At 43.2% G+C, this 25,635-nt stretch overlaps 3 protein-coding genes, 2 long non-coding RNA genes and 1 pseudogene across 6 annotated transcripts; 4 read left to right on the top strand and 2 right to left on the bottom strand.

Annotated features, from left to right (window-relative positions):
* Positions 1 to 205: 205 nt before the first annotated feature.
* Positions 206 to 2,460, top strand: LOC120686060 (annotated as a pseudogene).
* A 1,885-nt stretch (positions 2,461 to 4,345) lies between these two features.
* On the top strand, positions 4,346 to 7,284 carry LOC120686637. Its single transcript, XM_039968846.1, has 7 exons — positions 4,346 to 4,697; positions 4,819 to 5,788; positions 5,915 to 6,088; positions 6,321 to 6,741; positions 6,827 to 6,915; positions 7,007 to 7,120; positions 7,236 to 7,284. The coding sequence occupies exons 2-7, from the start codon at positions 5,474 to 5,476 to the stop codon at positions 7,266 to 7,268; spliced, it is 1,146 nt and encodes a 381-aa protein (XP_039824780.1). The 5' UTR covers positions 4,346 to 4,697; positions 4,819 to 5,473; the 3' UTR covers positions 7,269 to 7,284.
* Positions 7,285 to 7,423: 139 nt separating this feature from the next.
* On the top strand, positions 7,424 to 9,189 carry LOC120686411. The gene is made up of 6 exons (XR_005680168.1): positions 7,424 to 7,662; positions 7,803 to 7,847; positions 7,968 to 8,093; positions 8,188 to 8,561; positions 8,670 to 9,067; positions 9,171 to 9,189. It is a non-coding gene; the product is annotated as an uncharacterized LOC120686411 (long non-coding RNA).
* Positions 9,190 to 10,753: 1,564 nt separating this feature from the next.
* On the top strand, positions 10,754 to 12,467 carry LOC120686040. 2 transcript variants are annotated; one of them, XR_005679936.1, is made up of 5 exons: positions 10,754 to 10,816; positions 11,240 to 11,329; positions 11,693 to 11,776; positions 12,012 to 12,069; positions 12,415 to 12,467. It is a non-coding gene; the product is annotated as an uncharacterized LOC120686040 (long non-coding RNA). The 2 variants fall into 2 exon arrangements; XR_005679935.1 differs by lacking the exon at positions 10,754 to 10,816 and having other exon boundaries at positions 10,841 to 11,329.
* A 4,730-nt stretch (positions 12,468 to 17,197) lies between these two features.
* LOC120684483 (benzyl alcohol O-benzoyltransferase-like) lies at positions 17,198 to 18,865 on the bottom strand. The gene is made up of 2 exons (XM_039966334.1): positions 18,313 to 18,865; positions 17,198 to 18,214 (listed from the first exon to the last, which is right to left on the bottom strand). The coding sequence occupies exons 1-2, from the start codon at positions 18,739 to 18,741 to the stop codon at positions 17,342 to 17,344; spliced, it is 1,302 nt and encodes a 433-aa protein (XP_039822268.1). The 5' UTR covers positions 18,742 to 18,865; the 3' UTR covers positions 17,198 to 17,341.
* A 2,239-nt stretch (positions 18,866 to 21,104) lies between these two features.
* LOC120686832 (flavin-containing monooxygenase FMO GS-OX-like 8) lies at positions 21,105 to 22,806 on the bottom strand. Its single transcript, XM_039969033.1, has 2 exons — positions 21,978 to 22,806; positions 21,105 to 21,894 (listed from the first exon to the last, which is right to left on the bottom strand). The coding sequence occupies exons 1-2, from the start codon at positions 22,749 to 22,751 to the stop codon at positions 21,241 to 21,243; spliced, it is 1,428 nt and encodes a 475-aa protein (XP_039824967.1). The 5' UTR covers positions 22,752 to 22,806; the 3' UTR covers positions 21,105 to 21,240.
* Positions 22,807 to 25,635: the final 2,829 nt, after the last annotated feature.

The raw sequence follows: 25,635 nt of genomic DNA on the forward strand, positions 1-25,635 counted from the left end.
TTTGCGGGGCCCTCCCCTTGCTTTCTCTGTCATCGAATGTACTAACCTAGCAAAGCATTATGGTCTATATTGTATGCTCTCTCCCCCTCTCTCTCATCAGCCAGCCTAGCGCTAGCTAGCTGTCCCTTTGAGCCGCCCACACGTTAAGCGACGTCTATAAATATCTAGACTAGATGGTGGCCAGCCCAAACCACCCCAACTTAAACCACGCTAATACCTGTTCATCATATTTGGATTGGATTAACGGCATGGTGACTACGACGGCAAATGACTCTACCAATGGCGCGGCAACCATGTCAGCAGAGGACATGAAGAAGCTCGAGTTCATTGAGGAGATGACCACGAACGTGGACGCGGTGCAGGAGCGCGTGCTGGTGGAGATCCTCGGCCGCAATGGCAGTAGCGAGTACCTTGCGAAATGTGGCCTTGCCGCCGCCAGCGACCGTGCCACCTTCCGTGCCAAGGTGCCCATGGTGATTGGTGACCTACGAGGACCTGAAGCCGTACATCCTGCGCGTCGCCAATGGCGACAGGTCCCCCATCCTCTCAGGCCCTAGGCACCCCCATCTCCGAGTTCCTCCTCAGCTCCGGCACGTCGGGTGGTGATCCCAAGCTGATCCCCACCGTGAAGGATGAGCTTGACCGTCGCCAGCTGCTATACAGTCTCCTCATGCCAGTCATGAACCAGTAAGTGACCTATACCATGTAGTGTAACATATATAATGCATGCTAATGTTATTCTACACCTCAATAGTTAAATTACATGATTCAATAGTACGGTAAAATTTGGTTCACTAATTTCTGATCGATTTGTTCAGTCAATTTAGCACTGCCACTGCCGTATGTATTCAAATAATCGTGAAAATGTTGATCTAATACCATGTTACTAAACATGTTTAGTATACTGAAAATTTGTTCAGTAATTCTGCTTAGTCTAGCTACTGGTGTAGAATAAATTGCTACACCTAAAAATAGAATAACACGTGGGTCCATGTGTGCATGGAGTAGTCGCCATATATATAGACACACACATGTACAGACACACTTTACCGTGCCACCCTGCATTATATTGCTGACCCATGCGTTTGACAAGGTTTGTGCCGGGGCTCGACAAGGGGACTGGCCTCTACTTCCTCTTCGTCCGATCGGAGACGAAGACGCCGAGCGGCCTGCCAGCGCGGCCCGTCCTGACAAGCTACTACAAGAGTGATCACTTCAAGAAGCACGCGAGCAATACCTGCACAAGCCCGTTGGCGGCCATCCTGTGCGCGGACGTGTTCCAGAGCATGTACGCACAGATGGTGTCCGGCCTGTGCCAGCGCCACCGTGTGGTGCGCGCCGGCACCGTGTTCGCCTCCGTCCTCCTCCGTGCCATTCAGTTCCTCCAGCAGCACTGGGAGCAGCTCGCAGCTAACATCGAGCACGGCGAGCTCAGCCCCTGCGTGTCGGACCCAGCGGTGCGCGCGGCGGTCGCTGGCATCCTCCAGCCAGACCATAAGCTTGCCCAGTTCATCCGCACGGGATGCTCCAATGGCGACTGGGCGGGCATCATCGTGCGCATCTGGCCCAACACCAAGTACCTGGACACAATAGTCACCGGATCCATGGCGCAGTACTTCCCGATCCTGCGCTACTACTCCGGTGACCTGCCGATCGCCTCCACCAAGTACGTGTCCTCCGAGTGCCCCCTGGGCCTCAACCTCCACCCCATGTGCGACCCGTCCGAGGTGTCCTACACCATCATGCCCAACCTGGCCTACTTCGAGTTCCTGCCCACGGACGGTGGAGTCGCCGCCGCGACGGAGCTCGTCGAGCTCGCCCGCGTGGAGGCCGGGCGCGAGTACGAGGTGGTGGTCACCACCTACGGTGGACTCAGCCGGTACCGCGTCGGCGACGTCCTCCGCGTCACGGGGTTCCACAACGCGGCGCCGCGGTTCCGGTTCGTGCGCCGGAGCGGCGCGCTGTTGTCCGTCGACGCGGACAAGACTGACGAGACCGAGCTGCAGCGCGCGGTGGAGCGCGCGTCCGTGCTGCTCCGCCCGCACGGCGCGGCGGTCCTGGACTATACCAGTCGGGTGTGCACGAAGACCATCCCGGGGCACTACGTCGTCTACTGGGAGCTGACAGCGACCGCCCAGCAAGGAGGAGTTGGCACCGGGAGCGTGGACGGCAACGTGCTGGACAGGTGCTGCCTGGAGATCGAGGAAGCCCTGAGCTACGTCTACTGGGTGCTTAGGGTTGTGGACGGCGCGATTAGGCCCCTGGAGATTCGAGTTGTCCGGCCAGGCACCTTCGAGGAGCTCGTCAACTTGGCCGTCTCTCAGGGCGCGTCCATGGGGCAGTACAAGGTTACCCCGATGCGTGACGGTCTCGGCCGTCATCCAACTTCTTGACTCGCGCGTTGTGTCCAGCCACTTCAGCCCTGCCTTGCCACACCGGGCACCGTGGACAGCGCGGTGAAACCGACAGAATAACGGAAAAGCTATAGCTCACCCATGCGATTCTGGTCCGTCTCTCACTCGAATTTCTGTCTTCGCTGTGATGTTTTTGTTCCTCTCCGCACTCCGCTTTGTCTGACCTGTGGGGTCATTTTTTTTAAATTTTGTCCACGCCCGCCGATTTTCTACGGCTTCCGCGCCCGCCGCTCCTTCCACGGCTTTCTTGTTCAGAGCTTTCTCTCTCTGTCTCTCTCAGTCTCAGCTCATTTTTGCTTTTCCCCTTTCCTCTCGTACAGGTGAGGCGATTCTAGGGTTCATCCCGATTTCTTCTTTCACTTTTGATTTCCACCAATTTCTTTGGTTGCTTTGCACTCTCCATCCCCCATCTGTTTGTGCTCCTGTATTTAATTCCATTTTATTTCCTCTTTTGGTCTCGTTTTCTCCATTGATTTTCGTAGTAATCTCGCGGCGCGTTTGGTTTGTTTCCTGATTCGAATTAGGCTCGCGGTGATTTGGCCTTTACGGTGATTTTGGCCTCGCGGTGATTTTCCTCTCTCTCTCCCCGTGACTTCTGGAGACGATGGGGGGGGGGGGGCAGCCGGCAGAGACCCATCTGATCTCTCTCTCTCCCCGTGACTTCTGGAGACGATGGGGGCAGCTGGCTGAGACCCCATCTGATCTCTCTCTCTCTCTCTCTCCCCCCCCCCCTGCTGGAGCGCGCACGACGCAGCGACCACAGGCGGCGCGCGTCGGATGCCGAGGACAAGGCGGCACTGAGGCGGACGCGATGCCGGGGGCTGCTGGAGCATGCACGCCGCAGCTGCTGCCTGCCTGATCTCCCAGATGAGCTTTTGTTTTTGCATATGGATTTGGCTTATTTGATTGCAAATTGTTGGTTGCTAGCGTCCATCTAATTTGATTCCTTTTTTTGTTTCTGACTGTTGTAGGTTTTTTGACCCCCCCCCCTCCTATCTGATTTGCTTGCAGATTTCAGTCATTCCTCTGATTGATACTTCATAGCTGTTGTAGTTAGATCTGTACCCATTTCGACTAGTTTCTTTTTTATCTATCTTATTTCAGAGTAGTTTTGTACCTGAAAATCGCACGAAATGGATTAATCAATAGCCACTGACTTGTATGACACTCATTTTATCTGTAGCCAAATTTATTTGTTACGACTTTATTTTATTTATTTTCTTGTTTTAATAGTTAATAAATTCTCTCACTCGGGTGTTTTATCCAATATATTGCATTCTCCGATGGAATGTATGCTTTGTTGTTTTTGCAGATTTTTTTCTTCTCTGTTTTTAGCTTCTAGTGTAGTTAGGCCTTTATGGCTTACCCTCTTCTGATTTGTATACACAGTTACATCTCTAACGAATAGGAATTGGTCTTGTCTCTGTTAGGATTTGCATTGCATCCCATTCTTTTGTAGATGCATTGTGCCATTTTGTCTTGACAGCCTATGCTATTTGTTTGGTTTCAGTACTGCAATATAGTTTTTAAGATTTAAATCAATGAAGCATTGGTGGATGAATAGCGTTTTCTGAATTTGTTAGGAACTATTTGTTTCAAAATGATTGGGGCCTAATTGTGATTGAAAATTTGGATCCTATGCTAGGGATAATGCTGTTGTAGATACTGCTTTTTTTTGCTGTCTGTCTGTTTGTCGCTTCTGCTATCTGTTAGATGTAATCAAGTGACAATGTTCAGTGAGATTCATGCTCTGTTTCCTTCTCTTAAATGTGTGGTGCTTTTGCTACCTTTTCCTATTAGTTTTTCTTTTTACTGTCACCTCAGTTTGTTGTTCATATAGGAGCAGAGACCTGTACACTAGCAATTTTTTTTTGAAATAGTACGGAGATTTCATTACTTTTGATGAATAAATTTATCTGAACATGTTTGTTCATTACTTTTGATGAACGGCATTATCTGTTGTAGGATATCGATGCATACCTTGCTGATTCGCATCACTGGTCATTTTGAAATGTATGTTACATGGTTTTGATGCCTTTTCATAGGGTTTTTCTTTAATAATTTCTGTTGGTTCTTAATATTAGCTTTGTTGCATCAAAAATGTTCAGAGTATTCCAGTTTGACTCGCATTTTGGTATTAGTTTTAATTTTTTTTAGATGGAAAGGAAGAGGCCTAAGGAATTTATCAACCTTGACAGCAGTCAGGATTCTTATGGTTTGGATAGTGAAGATTTGTCTTCTTATCTATCTGACAATGAGAGTAATGACTTTGAAGATTCAGAAGTAAGTATTTCCTCTTTTCTTGTATTTTTTTTAAAAAATTGTGTTCTTTTTAAAATTGCCTATACCCCTATATCCTGTATTTCTAATTGTGTTTCCTGTTTTTATTCTTGTTTTCTATCAGGTTCACAGCTCCGGGGCATTGAAAGCATCCAATTTGCTGCTTATCAACAAGTTTGAAAAATGTAATTTACTTTATTTTCCCTCTTATTCCTTTTTGGATTTTCAATTTTAGTTACACTTAGACTAATTTTTTATGTTCCTTTTTGTGGTTTCAGTACCGTGAATTGAAGGTTTTGAAGAGGCAGCTCGCGAAAACTATATCTCTTGAGGTTCTTATCTTTTCGGTCACAATTTATGATTTACTTTCTTTTCTTGTTTTTACTTTCTTATTTCGATTCAATGTTATGTTTTATAACAACTTTTTCTTCTCTGTTAGGAGGCAAAGAAGAAAAAATCTGCTAAAAGGCCCAAAGAAGTTTTTACCAGATTTTCAGTCTCAAGCTTTTCATCTATTTTGGATGCTCTTACACCTGAAAATCGTGGAGTCATTGACAATTCCGGACTGGGATCTCTTTTGCTTTTCCAAAAGTGCTATGTGCCTAATAAGTTTGTGAAGTGGGTAGCTGAGCTAGTGAATTATAGGTCAGTTGATATAGTTGTTGATGGCAAGGTTATCTCTCTTACAAAAGAATCTGTGCATTTAGTTCTTGGCCTTCCAATGGGTGATAAACTTTTCCCTTCTGATCCTTCTGGGGGTAAAAGCAATTGTGCTGTCAATGTTTGAGAAGCAGTCCTTGCCTTCAGTGAAGTTTTTTGCCAACAAAATTCTAAAGCATCAAACTCAGTCTGATGAAGAATTGATCATTTGTTTCGTTCTTGTTGCAATGAACAGTTTTCTATGTCCTAATACTTCAAGTGTCCATAGCTATCGATATTTTGGTATTTTTGAGGATATTAACAATCTGAATCTATATGATTGGTGCGGTTATATTCTGGACTGGCTGCTTGATTGTGTTAAATCCTTTAATCGTGGCAAAAGTATAAGTTCAGGCTTTGGTGGTAGTCTTGGTGGTTGCTTGTACTACCTTACTGTAAGTATTTCTTTTTTCTTGACTATAAATTTACTATACTGTTATTATTATAGTTTGTTTCTTACATATTCAATTCAAATATTAACCTATCTCTCCTTTTTTGTGTGTTTTTACTTAAACTGTTAGGTACTGTACCTAGATTATGTTGATTTTGGAGTTCACCAAGTCTCAGATTCTATTCCACGTATTGTTGTTTGGAAGGATTCAATGATACAGACCTATGCTCAGCTTGACATGAAGTCTCCTGGTTCTTATGGATATCACCCATTACTTGATGTTTCTCATACCTGCTATTCAAAGGTATTTCTAATTTTTCAAAATTTTAACATGTGCATTTGTACATATCACTTTTTTATGCTTTTATGTTATTTCTGTGTATGTATATAATTATTTACAGTACCACCATTCTTTTATTATATTATCTTTTTGGCCTAACATTTTTGATCTTTCACTTGCTCAGCATTGAGTTTCTTTTGCTTCAATTTTGGTTTATCTTTTTTTGACTTTCTTTAATATTTCTATTTTTTTGTAGGATTTGAGGTTTCTTTACAATTCAATGTGTGTCAATATGGATTCTCATTTTGCTGAGAATTTGGACCAATTTTCTGGTTGCAAGCTTCCTGATTCTTTGAAAGCAAGCATTTGCAAGCTTATTCAGAACTACCTCTTCAACTCTGGAGTGTCAGTTAAGTTGGATGTCAATCATGTTAGTGCCATGCCAGATTCGCTGAAATCTGTGTTCTGTAAACTGTTGAATCATGTGTATTCCAATGATTCTCGCATTGAAAATTCAGTCCTAGATCTTCTTAAGCTCATTGCTAATGCCTATGAAAATGATGATCGTGGGTCAAATCATGATAATGCCACTTCTACTCAGCATCCCAATGTTCATGAAGTTGACGAAGAAATGAATTCTTCTAGGTCAAGTAGGAGACAGAATCTTGCCAATTCGGGTATTCTTCTATTTTTTTGATTTTCTGTTAGCTTGTTTATATTCACTATTTTCTAACCTTTATATCATTTGTTACATATGTATAGATGCCCAGGATGATGTCGCTTGTTCTCAATATGAAGCTGAGAAAGCTACAAATCCATCTAGCCATATTCCCTGTGCAAATCTTGCTCAGGTTTGTTTTTGTTTGTTTTTCTCTTTTTATTTTGTCATCTTATTCTTTTTGGCCTAATATCCTTTTTTTGTCAAATTTCTTATAAATGTAGTTTTATTCTTCACCTTCTGGAGCTTCTGATGCTGCTAATAATGCTTGCAAACCCTCTGCCCCCTTGCCTATCCACAAATTGCACCGTTCTCCTGCCAATTCTACACCTTCAAATGTAATATTCATGTTTAATTCTCTCATTTTGACTCTGATTTTTTTCTTCATTTCCGGTGTCCTAATTTCTTTTACTGGTTTCTTAATCCACTCTTTTTATCTTCTCATTTTTTTAGGTTGATAACGATGTCATTGCTAGGGTGATGTAAAATTTGACAAAGAACAGTTACATCTTCTTACCTATGTCTTTAATTTCAATCGGTACCTTAATTTTTTATTTTTCAATTTTTTTAATTTATCTTTTACTCAATATTATTGGGTTCCTATTTATTTTTTTGCAGCACACTTTTGTCATAATGAAAAAAAAATCAGATGCTGGTCCATCTAAAATCAGACTTGATAAGGCAAAGAATTCATCACCAGTTGTTCATGCAAAAGAGCCTGCTGTTTCTGCACCTAAGAAATTGAAGCATTCTGCTGTTTTTAATGCTAATCATCACACTCAGAGCGACGTGATTATGCTTGACAAGGAGAACTATTATGCTCCTAATTCAATTTCTCCATTTCCTAAGCCAGGCATGACCAGATTTTTTTTCTAAGCAGGTATTATGTTTTCTTTTTTATTTATTTTTTGCTGTTTCCATTATGCCTTTCATATTTTTCTTGTATATACTCTTTTTCATAAGCTAATCTGATTTCCTTTGTGTCTAAATTATACTTTTTTTTTTCAACCCATTTTATAGGCTGCTTCTGATAAAGATAATGCATCACCTCCATTATCTCAAAGGGTATATTATATCCTGTTCTTTACCTTGTTTCTTTTTGTCTAGTATTTTTATTTCTTAGTTTGTCCTTTGTAATATTATTCACTTCTCCAATCTTAGAACACTTCCATTTTGTTTTATCAGACTCCAATTGTGATGCAAACTATAGGCTGCACTCCTCACAGTACACAAAGGAAATCTTCTGCCGTGTCTCAGTGTCTTAGGAATTCCAGCTCAAGATTTAATTCTCGATTGACTGAAAATCACAGTGTATGTGTTCATTCTTTCTCATTTTCTATTTTCCACTTTTAATTTCAATTTTTTTACAATCTTTTATCGTATTCTTGTTTTTATATTTTTCTAGGATTCTCCTGAAGTTAAGATTGTTGGTGAAAGATCTCTAGATGATAGTGTTTGAGCTATGAGTAAAAAATCTGATATCATGTACAACTCAAAACTTCAGAAATCTGCTTTCAAGGGTTCTGCCCCTCAGGCTTTGTGCCCAGCCCCCTCTGCCCGCTCTGATGTAAATGATTCGCAATCATTTTCTTTTGGAGCTTGGGATTCTACAACTGGTGGTAAACTTCCTGTCCATGGCCCTAGACGTGTTGTTAAACCTGGACCTTTGTTCAAAGGTGGCTGTGTTACTGGTTCCAATACCAATAAGTTTCATTTTTCTAAATCTGAGATTGATAATTACAATAGTATTGTCAAGTTGGCTTTATCTGAATTTCAAGGGTTAGTGTTATTTTCCTCTCTACTCTACCCAGTTTTGAGTTGTTCAGTTTCTTTTTTGCTTTTCATTCTACGGTTTTGTTTATTAGTTTTATTCTATTTTTCATGCAGCGAGGATGCCGTCAATCTTTCAGGAGTCCGTTGCACCTTTTGGGCATTAGGAGACTCTCTTAAACCGGGTGGAGTTGTGAAGTCTTTTGTGGTTTCTATTTTTGCCTATAGTCTGTTCTCAAAACCCAGTGGTCATCCTGTTAATTCAAGACGACATTATTTTTTCTCAAATATTTATGTAAGATTCTCCCTCTCCTAGCTAAATTTCCTGTTTGTTTTTGGTTATCTAATGGCTTATTTTTGTTCTCAGTACCTTTTGCTCCTATCACTATCATTTAAATATATTTCCCATTTTCTAGGATCAATTGCTCAAGGATGTAAATGAAGCTGATCAAGATGTGTTGGCTCGAGCTTTTAGAAGATCATCAAAGGCTCGTCCTCTAAATCAATCCAATATGGTCAGTCAATTGTTGTGTCTTTTCTTTCAAATATTTTTTGACCATGTAATCTCCTTTATTAGCTAATCATTTTCCATTTTTTAACATCTTTCTTTTATTGCAGTTGTTTTATCCTACTTTCTTCCAGAACCATTGGTTTGGATTTGTTGTAGACATAAAGGATCGTATGTACGTTATCCTTGATTCAGTCTTTAAGAAAGATGATGAGTGTCAAGTTTTTGTCCGTGGAAGGCTGGTTAGTGTTTCTTTTTACCCTTTTTCATGATTTTGCAAACACTCTTCCTATCCAAATTGTTATTTAGAGTTACATCATATTTGTGATTACAGCATATTGTGGCATGTCAGTTTTTAATGTATACGCTGGTTATCTATTTTTGTTTGCAGAGAAATTCTTTTGAAATCCACTGGGATAAATATGTGGGTCTGGATATGGGCTTTGAAAATAATGAGTTTGTTTACCTAGTAGTACCTGAACAGTCACAGGAAAATACGTAAGTTCACTGTTTTTACTCTTTTTTTCTATGACTTCTCTACAAGTTTTTCAAGTTATCATTACTTATCACTATTTTCATTTTTTTGGCAGCACGGATTCTGGAATTTACTGTATGATGTTTCTTGAACACTGGATGTCAACAATAACTTCTCTTACAACTATTTTCTCGCACACTGATATACCACATATTCGCATTAAGATTGCAAATGATTTGGTTTTCCAACCGAAGAATTTAGGAATGAAGCATCGAGTTGTCAATTTCAATGTGAAGGTTAGTTTCGCTTTTTATTTGCCCATGGTTATATTTTATGTTATCATTCTTTTCTTGTTCATTTATTTATTTTCATACATATTCCGAATTTTTAAAGGAGGGAGACTAAGATAGCATCACCACCATGAATCGTGAAGGCTTTGTTTACACACCATTCTCAGTGCTGAGTTTAGATTTCAGATTTAAATGTGCTCATTTGTTTTGAGCAGTACAATCTCTGTAATAGGATAGATAAACATGTTTAGCACATATTATGCCCAGAACCCCTGAATCATAGACTCATAAGTACATTTGTGATCCTAGTACTCAATACATAATTCTGCTTTATAAGTTCTCCTCTTGTTGCTGCCCATTTTTTTCAACTCCCATCATCACTCTTTCTGATTTCCTTTCTTCAATTTCTTCTTGCTTTTCCCTTGGGGACCTGCAAAATTATATTTCAGAGGAGTTTGTATGTTATATGCCTGCTTGACAAAATGTTTCTTTTTATACTATGCAATTATTAACTAGTTCCAATGCAAATCTTACTTGAGGTGTTTGGGTTTTGTTTTTTTGTTTTTTGTTTCTGCTTTTGCCATCTTTATCCTTTCTTGTTCCACCAGCGACATCAGTCTCTTTGGATTTTTTGGTCTTCCTTTCTGTTGTATTTTATCAGGATCTGTTAGTACTACTATCTCTGCACAACATTCAAGATTTTCAGTTTCTTCCCTGTTTCCTTGCTGTTGTACTAGATTTTCTGCTATTGATGATTCTCCAGAATCGTTTTGTAACAGCAGCAAGTCAAGGTGTTCATTAATCTTGTCAAACTGCTGGTCGAGGTAATCCATTGCTTCCTATTTCTTTGCACCTTTATTTGTCAATATTGCAGCCTTTCTTGCTAGCATATTGAACCTTAGCAATTCATGCGTATCACTTGTTTCAGATCTGATAGGGTTATGCATTTTTTTTTCTTTCTTCCTCCATCTGTCTATGAAATATTTTCCAGGTATTTCGCTTATTTCTTCTTCAACAATCACCTTTAGTATGTGAACACACAATATTCCATCTTTATTGAACTTTCCATAGATGCAACTAAATTCCTCTTTCCTTTGAGTAAGGTATGTTAGAACTATATATCTCCTGATTCTTTCCCGCTTCTGAATTTGATTGGACTTGTACCATACCTCAAAGTACTTGCCCTCTTCTATTTCCTTGTATTTATATTTTTCTGCCAGCTTCAACTGATTCATGAATTTCAGGAATATATTTCTATTGTACAACTCCATTGCTTTCTATTCAATTGTGTACCCGTAGTACAATTCTTTTGGTTGCTTTTGTTTGGTTTGATTATCCTCTATTTCTTCCTTGTTTCTGATTCCATCAACTATTCTTTGATATTCCCGCAAGAAACTGACAATGTTGTATGTAGGACCTACATTATCTTTGAATCTTGCATTTGTCCCCTCACTTCTACCGGTGCTTTGGATGAAAGGAAAGAACTCATTCTTGAAATAAATTGGTATGAATCTCTTCCTCATGTTCCACATTTTTGTAAAGTATTTGTTGTTCTCCAATTTGAAATCATAGATCATTTTCTGCCATAGTGTTTCAAATTCTTCTTCAGTAACTGAATAGTTGACAATGTCCTCAAACATTTCTGGCAGTCCTTTGTTAACTACAAAGCACTTCAAATTTTTGTTGTAGCACTTTGATTTTATATGAAAAACCAATTTCTATGCTTGCTGTTTGGAAACACTTTCTCAATTGCTGCTTTCATCGCCTTGTCTTGGTCAGTTATTATTGATCTAGGATGCTTTCCTCCCATTGAATCAAGAAATGTCTCAAATACCCATTTGAAGGTTTCAGTTGTTTCATCTGATAGGAAAGCACACCCAAAAAGGCATGTATACCCGTGACCAGTTATGCCAACAAACGGTGCGAAAGGAAGATTATACTTGTTTGTCATGTAAGTAGTGTCAAAGCTTACACAATCTCCAAATTCTGAATACCAATTCAGTGATATACCTTCCCTCCAGAATATATTCTTGACTTTCAAGTTCTCATCCACTTGAAATCTGTAATAAAATGTCGGATCTTTTGTTTTTATTTTTCTGAAATATTCAAATGTCTTTGTCATGTCACTTCTAGTAACCTCTCTGTTGATTTTTGTTTTCAAGTTTTGCATATCTTTTGTCTTGTAGGGAAGTGCAGTCAGGCCTCCTCTCAAGTATGACAGAATGGCAATCATTTTTCTAGTTGGTATGTTGTTATCATTCAAGGTCCTTATAATTCCCTTCTCCATGTCTGTCATATATTTTTTGCCACTGAATAATTGATTCCTATCTTTTGGACTAAGTTCATGGTTATGTTCTAAGTCAAGTCTTACAACCTTCCAAATCCCTTAGTCTTCCTTTACAACCATCACACACTTGCAATCTGTTCTGACCTGGACATTAGTTCTTCTTTTTTTCTGTTCTTCCGCTGGCCCATCTTCTATCAGTGTTTCTTCTTCATTGATCTCACATTTCTTAGTTCCTTCTTTTCCATAGCGATGACATTTCATCTCCTGTTTATAAATCTCATTGTTCCTTTTCTTGGTTGTAGTTCTAGTTACATGAGCAATGACAACTTCAAAACCAGCAAGGAATCCATAGAAAGAAAAGAAGTGGTGAGCATCATCCCTATCCTTAAATTCCATTCCTATTTGGGGTGTGTACTTGCTTTCAATTGCTGCATTATTCCCTTCTGAGGCTGCTAACTTCTCACTTCTAATGAATTCATCGAGTTGCTCTTCTGTCAATACTTGGCTGCCATTTATCTCCTCTCCATTTAAGATGTCTTCTGTGGCTTCATTTAATGGCTGAATGATTGCTTCAGAGTCACAGTTTTCTCTTGATTCAACCTGTCAATGAAAACTTGTTTTTTGTTATTATATTGTATAGATATACATTCATATATGCACAACAACTTAGTTTTCATTTTATTACTCACCTCCTCTAACTGTAGTGTATTGAAAATATCATTCCTGCAGATTTCATCTTGTGTGTTGAATTCCCTTTCTCCATTTGCATCAAACGTTGTTTCCTCAATCTGCAGAAGTATACATATAGTTATTTTTTATTGATTTTGCAAATGATCAATATCTTGTTCACTAATTTTTTTTTAATTTTATCTGAAGACATTTTTCTTTCCTCACTATTTGACATTGTGTCATTGTTCTGATTCCTTGTTTCATCAGTCAAGAACCTGCTTACAGGATTCGTCTTCATGCCAAAAGTAACTACTTGGTTAGTACTTTTGTTTTTCATTTCACAAATTTATTTTCACCAAATGATTTGTCTTTTTTAACTGCTTTTGTGCATTTCTTGCCGTCTCCTCTGGATTGGTATCAGCAGTATAGATTGTTTCACTAAGTGCTGTTATTTGAACATTCCCCACTGTCAAGTCCTGCAACTTCAAATATTTTTGTTAGCTGTTTATGTTTCATTAGTATGTAAACTAATGCAATTTTCTTAGACTAAAAATATCATCAGGAAATTAACTTCAAATTAGCCAGAGCAACGACATTATCCTTTTCAATGTTTTTTACCTCATATCCCAAATTTGCATTCAGAAGGCCCATCAATGATTCTCCTTGGTTCTGCCAACATACAAGCACAAATCACAATAGTTTGTAGCTATGGACTCACCGTAATTTTGTAGAACTTGAAATATAACTTTAACTTCATATAGTTGTTTAGTTATACCAGATAGATCTCTGAATTGTTGTCCTGTTCTTGTGAATTTCTAATTTGTTCCCATAGCAAATCTGTATAAAATCCCTACACAAATATCACTAATGTGTTAGATCAAATGCATTTTCTCAAATAGCTTCATTTGATCCCCTTTTTAATCAGGCAGCCTTTTTTATTTTTTGTACCTTTGGCTGTGTAATGATATCATCTAGATTGCTGGCTCCAATTCCATTGAACATTTCCTTTGACCAGAATTAGCTTGCTATTTGCATTTCAGAAAATTCCAAATTTGAGATTTCATCGTTTCCAATCTGCTAGAACATTTAATACTCTAGTCAATTTACCTTTTCAGTAGTTGTTGATTGTTCATATATCCTTTTCTAGGGAGTAATTTCAGTATGAGTTACCTTATCAGCCACGTTCAAAATAATGCCTTCTTCAGTTAACTTCATACTCTGTTTCTCTGCATTTATAACATCTAGTTCATATGCCCCTGCAGGTTCCTGAAATTCAAATATCACATTTGATAATTGCAATGTCAGGTAAGATTTTGACAAATTTGGTTTTGCTAGTTCTTTTCTGCAATAAGCAACAGAAGATATTGTTCTTTTTCTGTGTTCTTTGTAATCAGGTTGTGCGTGCAAACCAAATTCATTACATCAATCAGGAAATACTACACCTCTAAAATTTTCATCTAATTGCAGCTGCTAATACACTAACTTTTAGTATTAAACTGACCTGATATCTTTTTAATTGATGATCATCCTCTCTTTTGTTTGATCTGCTTGTACTGTGACTCCTGCCCTCCCTCGATTCCTTCTCCATGTTCAATCTGATGATTTGGTTACTGGTGTCTTTGTTTTCATTTGGTGTGCACTTGGATTTGTTTTGGATCTATTCCTCACGAGCAGTCTGCGTGTGGCAACAACCCCAACAACCCCACGTGAAAAGGTAAGCTACGGGTTCTCATCTACTTGTCTTGCAAGATTCCTAGATGAACTTTACTTTTTATTTACTAGTCTGCCATTGCTTTTTCCTTTTTTGACTTTTTCTGTTTTGCCCTTTATCGAGTTGGACTGGGTTACTATATATGGGCTTTTCCTCTTGTAACGAACATGGCACCATTGATGCCATTTCGAGTGATTTTGGTGATCGAATGACAACACAACACTTGGACTAATATGATTGTTAAGATAATCATTCTCAGGCTTTTAGGTTCAAGTGATGACAAAGAGAAAGAGAAGATAGGCGTAGCAAGGCCCGATGGGCTGCCCCTACGGGGGTTCCGCTACCCGGTTAGCGGACGGGGGTCGAGGGGGAGCCGCCCCTCGCGGGTCTCAGGGCAGCGCCCTGAAAGCTCTTCGATTCAGGAGCACCGGAAGAACCGACGCCAGGGCATCGGAGCATCCGATGGTAGTCGGAAGAACCGACGCATTGATACTTTGGTGCAGAAGGGAATCGAAGCCAAGTCAGCCTATAGGCACCGGTTGAACCGACGGTCTAAAATAGGGCATCGGTGCAATGGCCGTCCTTTGTACCAGAGACGATGTCAAGTGCCCAGAAGAAGTTTCTTCAGCACCGGTTCAACCGACGGTGCATCGGTGCATACCACCGGTGTAATGACGTCAGCGTCCAGGAGAAGATTCCTTCAGCACCGGTTGAACCGGTGAGGCATCGGAAAGCATCGGTTCAACCGGTGGTCTCTGCGTCAGCCATCAGGAGTCCAACGGCTACTTCGTGTTATGAGTGACCGGATGAACCGACGCTACCCTGCCAAGAGGCATCGGTTCTTCCGGTGGTACGCAGATTTTCAGCTAACCGTTGGAGCAACGGCTACAAGACTTGGTGGCCTATATATACGCCTCACCCCGGCCATTTGAAGCTTGCTGGAGTTGCTGGACATCCCACACACACCCAAGAACATCTCCAAGCCATACAAAAGCATCAAGATCATATCCTTAGCCCTTAACACACTTTGAGAGTGTTGTGTAAAGGATTAGCTCTTAGTGAGTGAGTTTGCAAGGCTTAGAGCCTTTGTGCTGTGGTTCATTAGTGAACCAAAACAAGAGCTTGGTGCGCCGGCACCTTGGAGCGTGGAGCTCGCCGGCAACGTCATCGACCCTCCGACTTGGTGTGGAGCGGCGACGACACCTTTGTGCGGGGGACGTGGAGACCCCCATCCTTTGTGGAGAAGCTCCTTAGTGGAACCCGGGGCCAAGGTGACCGTGATTGTGTTCACGGAAGAGACTTGGTGGCCGAGTAGCAATACTCTTAGTGAGTGCTACAACAACGTGGATGTAGGTGTGCCTTTGTGGCTAACCGAACCACGGGATAAACACCCGCGTCAAGAGTTTGCTATCTCCTATCCCGCTCTTTAAGCTTCCGCATTTCATTCTAGTAATTTGTATGCCTTTACTTTCATAGAATAGTTTCTTGATAGGAAAGGCTATAGGTTGCTAAACTCTTTTGGGATAGGGGTTTTACACTAAAACAACCTAGTTGCACATCTAGATAGCTTGTTTTAGTTTAAGCTTTGTGCAAACTAGTTGGAGCCATAGGTCTAAGTTTTTATTAGTGCCTAATTCACCCCCTCCCCCTCTTAGGCTAGAGCACCCGATCACTTTCACCTCTTTTTGGGCTTTATCTCTTAATCTTGGTTGGATTTGGTCGTGATGCATCTTTTTGATTGGGCATTTGATCTTTTTTGTTTCCTGGGTTATTACTTTGTCATGAAATCTGTTTTCTGGGCTATTTGGGCTTCTTTAATTTGTTTTATCAAATTTTGTTTTCTGTAAATTCGTTATTATGAAATTTTGTTTTATGAATATTTGTTACTATGAAATTTTGGTATTATGAATATTTGTTTTCTGAATTTTGTTATTATGAAAATTTGTTTTCTGAATTTTGTTATTATGAATATATTGTTATTATGAAATTTTGGTATTATGAAATTTTGTTTTTTGAATATTTGTTAATATGAAATTTTGTTTTATGAATATTTGTTATTATGAAATTTTTGTATTATGAATATTAGTTTTTTGAATTTTGTTATTATGAAAATTTGTTTTTTGAAAATTTTTTATTATGAAGTTTTGGTATTATGAAAATTTGTTTTCTGAATTTTGTTATTATGAAAACTTGTTTTTTTGAAAATTTTTTATTATGAAGTTTTGGTATTATGAAAATTTGTTTTCTGAATTTTTTGTTATGGTTGTCAGCCAGCTAGCGTGAAGACTTGTGCGAAGGAGACGTAAACGTTTTGTAATCTCAGATGTGTGGGCCCATGCGGTCATTGTGTGTGGGAAGGGGGTAGATATCCCAGCGTGGTTGAGTTGTAAGCGTGAACAATTTTGCTAATGAAACAGAGTTTCCTCGAGAGGCCAGGGCCCTCCGCCTGGTCCTCCGCCGTCGAATCCCTGTGCGCTTGAAATTCTCATGTCGACGGCGATCGACGGCGGCCACGGGTATTACAGGTGGTATCAGATTTAGTTATCCTCGGCATCCCGCTGCCTGTGTTTGCTTTTCCGGTTCTTCTTCCCCGTTTCTGGTCGATTCCGCCTCACCGGCGATCTGACCTGCTCCGCCGGTGATTCTTCCGATTCCGGCATCCAAGCCAAGTGTCGGTTAGCCGTACCGGCGCCGCCGCCCACATATTCATATTAAGCTTTAGCACTCCTATTATTTTCATAAATTTGCACTTGATAAGACATTCAAGCTAAGGCTTCCATCTAGGGCCTGCACCACAGACAGTCCAAACACGTACAGTACCAAATTAAACACATGGCTGAACGCCGGCACTAACTCTTCAACAGCACGTCGACTTCGGACACAAACCGGGCCATGGCTTGCCGCGGCAGCACGACGGGCACGGCGATGGCGTCCTCCCCGTTGCCGTTCCTGACGGCGACGATGAAGCTGAGCACGAACAGCGCCCCCGCGGGGCCGCTGTACACCGGCTCGCCCCACCCCAGGTCGACGCGGCGGAACCCGGCGTGCCGGTTGTCCGACACGATGAACATGTTCGCCAGCGCCAGCGACGGCCGCCCGCGCAGCTCCATCAGGTCGGCCGTGGACCGCACGAACTCGGCGCTCGCCGCCTCCTCCTTCGCCGCCCGCACCAGTGCCACCGCGTCGCCCAGCGGGCAGCCCCGCAGCGCGCCGGCGGCGGACACCGCCGCCGGGTACACGCACGCGTTCCCGTAGTAGCCGGCGGGCAGCGCCAGGTCGCGCACGCCCCGGACGCCCGCCGCGACGACCAGGCGCGCGTCCTCGCCGGCCGGGATCTCCAGCGCGGCTGTGCGGGCGCGCCAGACGAGCGCCGCGAGTGCCTCGAAGGTCGTGGCCTTCTTCTCACCCCGCGGCACCGGCAGGCCCTTCTTGATCGCCGCGACGTCGCCGGGGCCGAAGGTGAAGGTGCGCGTGACCATGTCGCCCGGCGGCGGGAACGGCGTCGGCGGCACCGGGTCGTACTCGTGGTGAGGGAACGACGGCCTCGGCGGGCTCCGGGCGTCGAGGACCTCGCGGGACCACACGGGCGCGACGGTCGGAGCCGGCAGGCCGCGTGCGAGCTCGCCGACGGCGGACATGAACTGGACGATGCCCACGGCGTCGCAAATGGTGTGGTTCAGACGCAGCGCGAAGACGAAGCCGCCGCATCGCAGCCTGGTCACCTAGGGATACAACACACAGTATGCTTAATTAGCCTAATAGTCCATGAGAGATTAATATTATGGTGACAGGTATACATGAAGAGTATCATGTATACTACCTGGATGAGCAGCAATGGGCAGCCGAGCACGCCGCCGGAGCCCTCGACGTCGAAGAGCAGCTGGTCCATGCACGGGAACGGCGGCGTGAGCCCGGCGGCCTCGAGCTCGGCGAGCCGCACGTCGGCGTCGGCCTCCACGAACAGCACGCCCTCGCCGGTGCAGTCGACGACAAGCTTCCGCCCGTCCACCTCGCGCAGCCTCCCGGCGAGCGGGTAGTATGGCACCAGCGCCTCGCCGAGCGCGCGGCGGACGGCGGCGGCCGGGTTGCCGCCGCCGCGGCGGCCGCGGTAGAAGAGGACGAACGGCACGTGCCAGCGCAGCCCAACCTGGTCCTCGATGTCGGACAGGCGCTTGGTCTCGCGCGGCGTCTTCCTCGCCGGGCCGACGAGCTCCGGGTCGCGCCGGCGCACGGCGAAGGCGATCGTCATGATGATGAGCTAGAGAAGGGCACAGGGATGGTTTTCCCAAGTGTGTGGAGAGACACAAGTGTAATGGCTTGCAACATCCAGGCAAGTTATATAGAGAAGGGAGGCTGCATGCATATTGGTAGATGTATGGACTAGCCATGCATGCATTGGTAGATGTTCCTGAGATGCTTTCCTGTTGACCTCACCAAACTCTAGCCAGCTTGCAAGCCTCGAGATCCTTTTTTGACCCGCCTACTTGCAATTGATGTTCTTTCCTTCGCTCCCAACACTTCCAATAATTGTATGAGTGGCCAACAATTTCAGCACTTCTTAGTATTTACTCCATCCTTAAATATAAAGATTATGAGTTTGATCTAAGTCAAACTACTCTGAGCTAATAATAATAATAATAATAATAATAATAATAATAATATCGAATGAGCTAGCATAATCGGATCTATAAAAAACATTTTTAGAGCTTACTTCTTTGATGTGGTAGATGCTAATACTCTTGTACAAATCTGATCAAACTTAAAAATGGTTGGCTTAGGGAAAAAATAGGACCGCCTTATGCTTCATGACATAGGAGATTTTTTTCCTCTAATGTTTTATGAAAGTTTGTTTTTTTTAAATTTTTTCTATTATTTATTTTCTGTTATTATGCTCTATTTGTTTCAAATGCATCCCAAATTTTTTTTGGGTTATTAGTCTGTCATGAAATTTGTTTTCTGGGTTATTAGTTTGTCATGAAATTTATTTTCTGGGTTATTATTTTGTCATGAAATTTGTTTATATTCTCCTTTATTTTTTTATTTTATCTGGTTTGTTTGGTATTGATTGGACGTATACAATATTTTGGGTGATGGCAGCCTTTGTTTCACTCAATTTTGTGCTGTTGTATTTTTTGTGTGATTTGGCTGGCTGAAACACATGTGTGAGCTAAAGGTTGAAATCACTCGAGTAAGGAATAGACGGACCAAGTGTCGGTGTCAAAAGGTTGTAACCGTAATAAGTGTGCTAATGATCGTGTCATATTACCGGTGCACCATCCTTCCTAAGTTACTGTAATAAAGTGTGCTATCATGTCATCGCCATGTATATATTTTACGTATTCATGCACCCTCCTTCCTAAGTTACACCATTTATTTTCACCAAGTGACAGTGTTAAGGGCAAAAGGACCATTTTGCCGTTGACGTGGCGGATCGTGGCGGATCAAGACTCAGTAGAGGGTTCCAAAAAAACAAGTCACTCTAGGATTCAAATATGTCCGAAAAAACAAGTCATCTTACCCAATTTAGAAAGTGCATGTGCATGTAAGAATCAATTAGTGTCAAATATGGATAATAAATAGGAACAAATGTGGTCATTTTACCTTCTTATTAATTTGTCATAAAATTCCTAAGATGACTTGTTTTTTTGACGGAGGGAGTACTAGTCTTTCTCTTCACTTTGTGTAGTGGCATACAACAGAGCTATTTTTTGTGTGAAAACCGGGTTTATATTTCATATAGAGTTCTGATAGTATACATCCCACATCTTACAATGACACCCTTGAAAAAATAAAAATTACACTCAAATCCTTGCAAGACAATCCCAGTTATCCTTGTCGCCAACGATCGGGGCAAACACGTTGAGGTCGACCACCTTCCCGATGAAGGAACGGATATTTCCATTGGCACCAGGAGTAGCACATCAGAAAATCCAATGTACTTTGTAGCCGCTGAATGCTTAGGCTAGATAAGATGAGGCAAACCACTAGAACAGGTGGTAACTGACACCCAACCTGGTTTAGTAACAAGCTGGTAGACAAACCTCCCTCTGCCAGCACTGGCGAAGATGCAGAAACCGTTGGAGATATCGAAGAAGCTCTCGTTGAAGAAGCTAAGCCCTAAGTCGTAGTCATCCGCTCGATGCCGCTCGCTCGCTCGGGGATGGATCAGGGAGGAAGAAAAGCCTCGAATGACGACACATCACCACCAGGGCCACTTTATTCCCCATGGACCGCTTGCCAAAGAGTCTGCCATGCCCTTCAACTCCGCCAGCGGCCCAGAGGAGCAAAATACGCGGTGCACCTCGCACCGGCGCCAGGCAGACCTAACCCTAGCTACTAAAAACTAGAAAGCAACGAAGAAAAACAATCCACCGCTGATTCAACCCCCTCCTCTACGCTTAGGACTGAAGCAAGGGAAACAGAGAACTCTCAAGATCCTTGGTTCTTCCGGTGACAGCGAAGCTAACTAATAATAGGCATATAGATGCAAACGCTTTGGGCTGAAGGGGGACAGGAGCCCATCTTCACCACCACTATAGTATGCCCCTGTACATACTAATACAGAAGATAAACAAAAGAACATAAAAACTCCTTCATACAGAACATATCATAGGAGGTGTTTCAAGTAGTTTATTTGCACAAGTTAATTCATGGACTTGCCGCGTGATCACAGTGTACAATATACAACATACAAAATACGGTGCAAATACAATAATTGTTGGTTTTGTACCAGAAATTTTCAACTAGATTATTGGTATTTGTTGGGCCTATGGCTGTGTGGCTCGTCCTCGCGGCGATCATCAGCCTCAACTCCTGGCGTCTCGACAAGCCAGCCTTCCGAGCACAAGCCGTCTCGGACCAGGTCACTGTCGAGGTAGTCGTCGCGAAAGGTCGCCGGGCACTCCCGCAATCCCGCGAAGGACGACCAGATGAGCTCTTTCTTCCACTCTTCCAGCCGCGGGAAGCCACAGTGTTTTTCCCCGAATTCGTCGCAGTAATCCAAGTCAAAGGTGATGTGGTTTGCGAGGCGGTTGGGCACGCCGGCCGTCTCCGTGGCGCGGCGGTTGTGCTCCTCGATGGATCGCAGCATCTCCTCCTCGGACGGCAGCACTCTCCAGCCGGAGAGCACCTGAGCCACCCATCTCGCCTGCATCTCGTAGAAACGCGGCACGATCACCCCCTTGGCTACGCCCACGAACGAGAGCGTCGGTGCTAGCGCTGGCGGGAACGTGTGCTCGAATAATAGCGGCCCCACACTGTTGTCATCATCAATGGTGACCAGGCCCGCCGTGTATAGGAACGGGAACCAGTAGCTGTACCCGGTGCAGTAGATGACGGCATCGGCGATGACACAGGAGCCGTTTGCGAACACCACCCGCCCGTCCTCGCACAAGCAGTGAATCTGCACGACACATTAATACGAATTAGATCGACCAGTACGCACCGTACCTCGATCAGTTTCACATCAGTTCAATCTGCAGTTACCTCGGGGTGCATGTGGAGGTTGTTGTGCCTAGAGACCTCCTTGGACATTCCGGGGGAGACACCTTCAATGGACTTGACGCTGATGTGCACCTCCCTAGCCACCTCGTGAAGCTCTAGGGCGATGTCCTTGCCGCTCTCATGGCAGCCGACGACGACCACCACCTCTTGGTGGAAGGAGTCCGGGACACGGTACGAGTGGGAATGCAGCTGCCTCCTCCTCCAATTGCCCATACCATTGATTGTCGGCAGCCTTGGCTTGGTGTATTGGCCAGCGGCGATCACGACGGCGTCGAATACCTCCTCTGTGACCAGCTCATCACCTGCCTGTGCGGACCTCACCACCCACCGCAAGGACTTGCCGACACCACCTCCGGCGGGCAGCGCCGTGCCCACATGCACAACCCTGGTGTTCAACTTCACAGCATTCGTGAGCCCGAACGCATCGCAAAAGTCCCGGATGTACCTGAGGAACTCGCTGTGCCATGTGTAGCGTCGTGCATCTCCACCATTATTCTTAGGGTAGAATGGGAAGTCGGAGATGCCGGTGACCTCCCTCGGGCTGAGCAGACGGACGGAGGAGTAGATGCTGCTGTGTACTCCGGCCACACCGAGGGGATCGCCGTTGTCGGTCCTCGGATCGTACAGCCACTGCCCTCCGACGCTGCTGCTCTGCTCCATGACCGTAACGTCGTGGCCCTCCCGGCGCAGCTCGCGGGCACATGCCAAGTCCGAGATACCGGCACCGACCACGCACACCTTCCTGGACGACACCATGGCACCGGGCTTTGATGCTGGACCTGCACACACGGCTCTTCTGATATTGCCTGGTCGGGAGCCTTAGCTATTGATGGGGAGTCATGCAACGGCTCCTGTAGATCGATGTTTGTAGGATTAACTTCTCACCAAACTCTATATGAAGGTCCATGTCGATACTTAACCAAGCTGCTGTCGATACATGGTGGCATGATGCACACAGATGCTACCTTTTGTATCTGCAATGGTCGATGAATGCGAAATGTTGGTTGCCCGTCCATTTTCTGAACTGTACACGTACGTGCAAGTCTCAGAAAAAAAATGATTATCTTAAATAGACTGAAAGATCCATTTTTATAGAATTAATAAGCTTTGAATGCAGAGGGTTGTTATTTCCTTGATGCAATATGGGATGGAGTGTTCAAATTAAGTGCTACTAACATAGGGCGTTATGACTCCCTTGTGCCCCTGCACTACTGGACAATAGGCTTTTAGTACCGGATGTAAACTGGCTTTAGTTCCGATTCTCCAACCAGTATTTCACCTGGTGATGAAGGCGGCCGCCATGCTGACGCAAGCTAGCGGTCCTTCCAACCGGTACCAAAGAGTTTTTCTTTTTTTCCTAAACCTTGTTTTATTTTAATTATTTTTCACTACCCGGAAACAACGTACTCCTAACGGCCAAAAACTGTCAGGAAAGGGCAAAATAGTGTCAGGAATGAAACTCCTGACAGTCAACCGTCAAGAAAGAGTCGACGGGAGTGGCTTGTTAGGAAAGTCTACTTCTCCTGACAACTGGCCAACGGGAAATCTTTTCTGACGGCATCGCCTTTGACCAGTCAAATACAACCACCGACGGCAGAACATCTGGATTCGCAGTCAGAAATGTAAAACAGACAGGATAAACTTCAGCCTCTCCAAGATGATGGCAGGGACTGGAAATTTCACCAAATCATCGGGAAACACATGTACTGCAGACATTTATACATCAGATGCCACTTGCAAGTCCTTTGACTATGGCATTGGTTCCATGAGAACCAAAAGGTTCATCTTTCACATCAGCTGATTAAGTAACCTGCAAGGAATAGTGTTAGAATATTTGAACTCTTAACTGGCTTTAGAAGTTAACACATGAGTCTATCTGCACTTGGCAGCACTAAAAAAACATGTTTGAAACAAAAGAGGAGGGATCACAAGTCCTTTGACTATGGCATTGGTTACAGGAGAACCAAGAGGTTCATCTTTAACATCAGCTGATTAAGTGACCTGCAAGAAATAGTGTTAGAATATTTGAACTTTTAACTGGCTTTAAAAGTTAACACATGATACAAAATGCACTAGTTCTGCGCCTACAGGCAGCAGCATGTATGCTGTAAAAGAATTATCTAACCCTGGTCGAAAAGAGAAGAACATTCTATAAATAACATCGAGAGGTCAAAACAAAATCACACGTGACTTGCCATAGACGTTGCTCTTCATACAGGCGTTCTACAGACTTGATACAAGTGACAATGATAAGAGCATTGAATGAATAAGCTTTTACTTAGCTTGTAACTATACTTTTTTATTGGAGAAATTGTAGGATTTTTTTTTACAAATATATGACCATACCACAATCAGACATGCTTAGATACTATTAACTATGTTAACAGGAAACAACTCATCGGCAACAGCATGTACATAGCAAAATAATAGGAACAGTAGGGTATTGCACCTGCTCACTTAGCTGCACAGGTTTGGTTGCAGCTCTGCAGGTACTTCCAAATTAACTATGGTGTGCAATAACCTGAAGATTGCAGCTGTGCTCAATCTTTAAATGGATGGGGGCTGCACCACAAATTTGGATTTCTTCACCAATATACTGCAATAAGTTGCCCTATCAGACATCTGTTAGGAGTGATGCTGATTCTCTTTATTTTGTACTACTTTTTAGGCACCCTTGCAGCAGGCATAGTTTATCAAAACAATATGAATCAAGATTGAATAGACTAAAGGTGGGATACAATTTTATATCAGTATGAGTAAAATAAACAAATATGTAGAAATTCTTGCGTTGACTGAATGCTTCCTAGGCAAATCACACACTAAACGAACCAAGAACAAAATAAACAGAAGGAAGCAATTGGATTAAAGTCCATCTGAAATTGACACCTAGAACACAACTAGAATCACTACTACAGGACAGGTCTTTGTTCCAGGCCATTTGTCCCAGCAGCCTTTGGGCCCGGGACAATAGGTGGCTTTTGTCCCGGGTCCAACGGCTAGCCGGGCCAGTGGGGGGACAGGGGCCTTTTGTCCCGGTTGGAGGCATCAATCGGGACAAAAGGGTGGTCTTTTATCCCGGTTGGTGGCTCCAACCGGGACAAAAGGCCCGCACAGCCTTTTGTCCCGGTTGGAGCCACCAACCGGGATAAAAGGCCCCCCTTTTGTCCCGGTTGGTGTGTCCAACCGGGACAAAACTCCTTGCCCCCCTTATCCCCTTCCCTCTCCCCCCACCCCCGCCCGAGCCATTCAGCTCACTTGTTCTTGCTGTTCTTGGCTCGGGAGAGAGGAGTTCTTGCTCATTTCTTCACCACATTTGTGAAGATTTTTGATTCCCCATCCATCCATCGGCGCTAAAGGTTTGGGGCTTGTTTTTCTCTTCTTCCTTGGCTTGTATAGCTCATTTCATGCTTTAGAAATAGAGAAAATGTGTAGCTAGCTCATTTCTTGGACATTTAGATTGCATATGTAGGTGTGATTTTCTTTTAGATTTAGATGAGTATGTGGATAGTAGAAATTTTTAGAATGAGTGTAGACACTTCATGTGATGTACTTGCATATATGACCATATTGTGGATAGTTGATTTTTGTATTCATGAATGAATTAATGAAATGAGTATATTAGAATTTTTTGTATTATCAA

This window comes from Panicum virgatum, chromosome 8N (assembly GCF_016808335.1).
Source record: "Panicum virgatum strain AP13 chromosome 8N, P.virgatum_v5, whole genome shotgun sequence".
NCBI lineage: Eukaryota > Viridiplantae > Streptophyta > Magnoliopsida > Poales > Poaceae > Panicum > Panicum virgatum.

Excerpts from the sequence above, each read along its gene's own strand:
- LOC120686637 (XM_039968846.1), top strand. The coding sequence starts at position 5,474 with ATGTTTGAGAAGCAGTCCTTGCCTTCAGTGAAGTTTTTTGCCAACAAA. Across the intron at positions 6,089-6,320 it reads CTCATACCTGCTATTCAAAG|GATTTGAGGTTTCTTTACAA; the intron begins GTATTTCTAATT and ends ATTTTTTTGTAG. Across the intron at positions 6,916-7,006 it reads CCTGTGCAAATCTTGCTCAG|TTTTATTCTTCACCTTCTGG; the intron begins GTTTGTTTTTGT and ends TTATAAATGTAG.
- LOC120684483 (XM_039966334.1), bottom strand. The coding sequence starts at position 18,741 with ATGACGATCGCCTTCGCCGTGCGCCGGCGCGACCCGGAGCTCGTCGGC. Across the intron at positions 18,215-18,312 it reads GCCCATTGCTGCTCATCCAG|GTGACCAGGCTGCGATGCGG; the intron begins GTAGTATACATG and ends TTGTATCCCTAG.
- LOC120686832 (XM_039969033.1), bottom strand. The coding sequence starts at position 22,751 with ATGGTGTCGTCCAGGAAGGTGTGCGTGGTCGGTGCCGGTATCTCGGAC. Across the intron at positions 21,895-21,977 it reads ACCTCCACATGCACCCCGAG|ATTCACTGCTTGTGCGAGGA; the intron begins GTAACTGCAGAT and ends TGTGTCGTGCAG.